Source organism: Frankliniella occidentalis, unplaced genomic scaffold (genome assembly GCF_000697945.3).
Source record: "Frankliniella occidentalis isolate FOCC.00 unplaced genomic scaffold, Focc_3.1 Scaffold629, whole genome shotgun sequence".
Taxonomy (NCBI): Eukaryota; Metazoa; Arthropoda; class Insecta; order Thysanoptera; family Thripidae; genus Frankliniella; species Frankliniella occidentalis.
Genome location: NW_026267744.1, coordinates 63,901 through 68,673, shown reverse-complemented (window position 1 = coordinate 68,673; position 4,773 = coordinate 63,901). Strand labels below are relative to the sequence as shown.

The 4,773-nt window shown below is 52.3% G+C and overlaps 1 protein-coding gene and 1 long non-coding RNA gene across 2 annotated transcripts; one reads left to right on the top strand and one right to left on the bottom strand.

The window, feature by feature from the left end:
* The first annotated feature begins 7 nt into the window (after positions 1 to 7).
* LOC127751633 (uncharacterized) lies at positions 8 to 726 on the top strand. Its single transcript, XR_008012186.1, has 2 exons — positions 8 to 372; positions 549 to 726. It is a non-coding gene; the product is annotated as an uncharacterized LOC127751633 (long non-coding RNA).
* Positions 598 to 2,405, bottom strand: LOC113206464 (mite allergen Der p 3-like). The gene is made up of 6 exons (XM_026422562.2): positions 2,238 to 2,405; positions 2,035 to 2,153; positions 1,818 to 1,915; positions 1,478 to 1,736; positions 1,004 to 1,150; positions 598 to 936 (listed from the first exon to the last, which is right to left on the bottom strand). Exons 1-6 carry the CDS (start codon positions 2,308 to 2,310, stop codon positions 778 to 780), a joined length of 855 nt encoding a protein of 284 aa, XP_026278347.2. The 5' UTR covers positions 2,311 to 2,405; the 3' UTR covers positions 598 to 777.
* Between the last annotated feature and the right edge of the window lie 2,368 nt (positions 2,406 to 4,773).

Below are 4,773 nucleotides of genomic sequence, written 5' to 3'. Positions count from 1 at the left end.
GGGGTCATCGAAAACGGACGTGCATGGACAAGGGGGAGGGGGGGGTCAATTTGGGGTCAAAAACCGCGGACGTACTTAATGGATAGCCCCTAATCTCGACCAACAAGGGGGTGGTTGTGTTGCGAAATGGATCCTCCACTAAGACTCCTTGTTAGTGGGTCGCCCGGACGGTCCCTGACACCGCCCCTTGCAGCATCATCTCTCTTGCGGACACGACAGTGTTGCAGGATTGCATACTCGCTAGAGCCGCAGGAGGCATCGCGCGGCGCCCTTACGGGCAACGGGGGTGGGCCAACCCGTTTGGGTCCGCCCCGAATCACCCGGTACTTATTGAATTTGACACTGAAGTGGTCGAATACAATGTAATTTGGGGTGTCTCAAATGTATACGCCAAAAGGCGTTTGCTACAGGATCCCGAGCAACATTTGGCGGATAGTTTTGAGACATCTTTTGGCGTATAGATTCTAGACATCTTTGCCTATCTTTGACTATCCGCCACATGTTGCTCGGGATCCTGTAGCAAACGTCTTTTGGCGTATACATTTGAGACACCTCCCAATTACAGTGTAGGTTAGGTACCTCATCAACTTCTGCCCATTTTCTAGTCCATACGTTTATTTTACTAGTTTATATTTAAAACATAAGATTGAATGTTTACCTTGCGTCATAGTAGAGTACAGTCTTCAGGAATTAATTTAATAATAAAACGCTGTTTATGTCAGAAAACAGTGTCGTATTATTGCTGTCCAGACCGCGAGGTGTCTTCTTGGCGCAGGGTTAGACCTTGAGCTCGCTATCAATGAAGGCTCGGATCTCAGCGCTGGCCACGTCCGTGTAGACCCCCGGGTAGCCCATCTGCGCGCAGCCCAGGGCCCAGGAGATGATGCCGACCTGCTGGCCGGTGGCCTTGTTGATGGAGGGGCCGCCGGAGTCACCCTGCCAACAACCCACGTTAGGACCAAGGACCAGCAACGCAGGCAGCGCAGACACCGAGAACCCATACCTGGCAAGAGTCCTTCCCCTCGGCCATGCCGCAGAACATCCTCTCCGTGACCTCGTTGGTGCTCGCGTAGTCGGACGCGCACTCGCTGTTGTCGATCGAGGTGACCTCCACATCCTCCAAGTTGATCGCACTCTCTGTGTTGGCGGACTGTGCGGGGGGAATAAGCTGTCAGTGAAGGACACTGGGTGGCAGTAAGGGATCATCCAGAAAGTACGTCCCTCATTATTATTCGCCGTTCCGAACCTGCTAAGTTTGGCCTCTGCGAGAACGCATAGCGCCTGTTGGGTAGGCAACATCTTGTCTACAGCGCACGCGTGTACTGCAGGGTAGCCTACCCCGAGTTTCGCAGGCGCCGAGCTCCCGTACTTTCTGAACGATCCCTACGGGGCTGTCGTGGGACGACGCACGGGCTCCGCCCGGTTTCACTCAGTTTGAATATTCGCGCCCTATGGACCACCTTCGTCTCATACTCACGTCCTCGAAGCCCCACCCGACGAGGACCAGCGGCGTGCCGGCCTTGACGGTGGTCTTCACCTTGGCGAGAGCCACCGCCTTGGTCGTCTTGCCGTCCAAGACCAGCGGCTGGCTGAGCTTGAGCACGGCCATGTCGTAGTCGTACGTGTCCGGGTTGAACTTGGCGGGCACGCTGATCTTGGACAGGGTGCGCTCCTGGCCGCCCAGCTTGCGGGAGGTGGAGCCCGCCCGCAGCTTGTACAGGGACAGGGTCTTGTTCCTAGTGGGGACAAGTGTTTAGGGACTGGTGTCTGCCCGACCCGGTGGACGCGCTGCTCGGCACACACACGGCGCCACTTACAGGACACAGTGGGCCGCCGTGAGGACGTGGCTCGCGTCCAGGATGGTGGCTCCGCACTGCTGCTCGTAGGAGTCGCCCTGGAGAATCCCGATGGAGACCTGAAGGAAAGGCCAGAGTGAGTGAGTTGCAGGGCAGCCCGCCCGAGGGAGTTGCACAGCTCCGCGACCCTCCGCGTCCTCCTCCTGGCGGCCTATACCCCTCCCTCCGCACTCCTCACCATGTACGGATGCGCCTCGATGGTTGAGAGCTGTCCGCCGATTATCTTTTTGGTGTTCAACCAGGACGGGTTGGATCTGCTCTTAGCTAACTCGCCGATATTCACCGTCGCCGTTTGGCCTGCAAAAGAGGCAACGTAGTCACGCCACCTGCTCGTCTGAATTGAACGACACTCGCAATATACCATCACAGTTCGGAACTCACCCGCCCAGCCCTCCGAGAGCACGGCGGCCATGACGGCGAGGACGAGCGCGCGAGGGTGGAACTTGGTGGACATGATGTTGGTGTGGTGTGGGCCACGCCTCGGACCACTGTGTCGCGCTCGTATTTAAGCATGAAGACGTCGAGCCTCCGCCGCGGTCATGGCTAAACAGTAAAAGTGGCTCACCGCACGACATCGATCCACGATGTGGATGCGGCGGGTAACATGTGGGCACCTGGCTCGGGAGACCGGCGCACATCGGACATCGGGACAGGGAGGGAGGGGGAATGTCAGAATAAGAAAGTAAAATAAATTTTGAGTCAGAGACAGAGCGATGTTTCCTGCGTATATAAGTTTTTTTTAGTGTTTATATTTTCCAAAACTTTGAATTTCGGCCTTGCAGGTCCCCTCGCCGCACCCCTTTCGAAGGGACATGTAAACGACCTCTCGGCTCCCACGAAAGAAGTCGAAGAAAATTTTCTTGAAATCTTTTGATACATGTTTCTTTCCCGTACTTTTAGGGCGCCCAATACTGAGCATGTTTTTGGCAGACGACAATCGCTGGTCAAACACAAAAAGAGTGCATAAACTTGTCACATTCTGGACTGGAATGTATCATCGCATTCCTCATTTAACTCAGCGTCGAACTAGCCTACATGTCCTACTTGGTGGCAGAGTTCTGATGATAAACGGTCAGCAAATGAGAAGCAAGCGAAAAAAACAAAAAGTGCAACCAATTTTTGTTAATTTTGAACAGAACCCCACGCAGGTTCGTTTAAATTTTCCGTGGATTACGAAAATATGTCTTAGAATCCAATTTGATTACAGAGGGTTTTTTTTTGGGGGGGTGGGGGGGGAATAATAAATCGTAATGCCTTTATGGAGCTTTAAAGCCTCGTAAAGGTGCTACCTTAGTTTTACCAGTGCGATTGCCCTGTCTCGTTTCACTTTTAGTATCCATCTAAAAAGAAAGTCTAATTTTCTCGGATTAGTTCGGCAAATTACGAGGGCTCGGCGCCTGCGAGAAACATGGTAGGCCCGCCCGCAGTACACGCATGCACTGCAGGGAGAGTTTTGCCTACCAATCAGGCGCTATGAGAGCTTGCAAAGGCTGGATGGGGACACGGGGACGGGTGAAGCAGCTCTGGAAGTACTCGGCCATGTCACAGGACAGTTCGCGGGACCACCCTAACGGCTTGCGGTCGCTTTTTTACCTACCAACAGCTGTAAATCCGAATTTTGCTTTAGCTTTAGAAAGGGTTTAAGACTGCTTGTTCATGGGTAAATTCATCGTCTAAATGCGACTGTTGAAAAGTGGGTGAAACGTTTTTCACCTCATCTGAGTATGACTGCAGATTAGTTGATAAATACGCAATGTCACAGAGACAGTTCGCAGGACCAGCCCGAGGGCTCGAAATGCAGGGTATAAGTTAAAAAATTCCGAGGGGCCCACAACTCTGGAATTCAGGTGTACAAAGCCATCGAAATCTTTGGAAATCTTATTGAAATCAGTGAAATCTTTGAAATCAGTTGAATTCTCTTGAATTCACTTGAAATCTGTTGAAATCACTTTGAATTCACACGAAATCACCTTGAATTCACACGAAATCACTTTGAATTCACACGAAATCACATTGAATTCACATGAAATCACATTTTAAAAGCGTCTCGGGAAATTCACTCAAATCCAAATCTGTGAAAATCATGCAGTGTGGGGAGAGGAGGGGAGCAGTGTGCACCAACCTGTTCGGCTAGCGGGCCGTGGCATCGTGCTGTGACCAGTGCTGTGCAGGTAGCAATGGTCGGCTTTAGGCCGGGCGGCCGTGCTAGGGTCGAGCTTCGAGCCTCACGAGGGGGCCGATGGTCATCTGCGCCGCGTGTACCTGGGGGAGTTAGGGGGCCGGGAGTAAATGCCGGCGCTGCTGCCGGGGTTCGCGCGGACCGGCCATCTGCGCCGGGCCGCTCGTGTGATCCCCTCTGGCTGAAAATGCCCATCCGCGCCGGCTGTGATGTTGGTTGCCTATTCGTAATATTGCGGGCGCCGTGCACCGGCCGACATGTGCGGGTAAAGATACTGCCAATGCAGCGTTGCACTTCGCTTTGCTTTAAAGTACAATGAGGCAAACCCAAACTAACAAACCTAATTTAATACAGCAGATCAGTAAAGATACTGCCAATGCAGCAATCCGCTTTGCCTTTAAATAAAATGAAGCAAACCCAAACTAACAAACCTAATTTAATACAGAAATCAGAAATGGTACTATCAGTGAAGCGTTGCACTCCGCTATCGCTCCGCGCAACGCTTTGGCATGGGTGCCCTCGCTCTCTGAGAACGAGCGATGTCCTTTAAGATGTTTTCGAAAGAGACGTATAATACATTATAGCGATCAAAACGAAACAATCTTTAATTCAGGAACAAAATTCAAATAAGTGAATAAGCAAAAGTGAAGCGTTGCACTCCGCTATCGCTCCGTGCAACGCTTTGGCATTGAGTCCTGAACCTTAGGTTCGAGTCGTCCCAGCGCACACGCCGGCGCA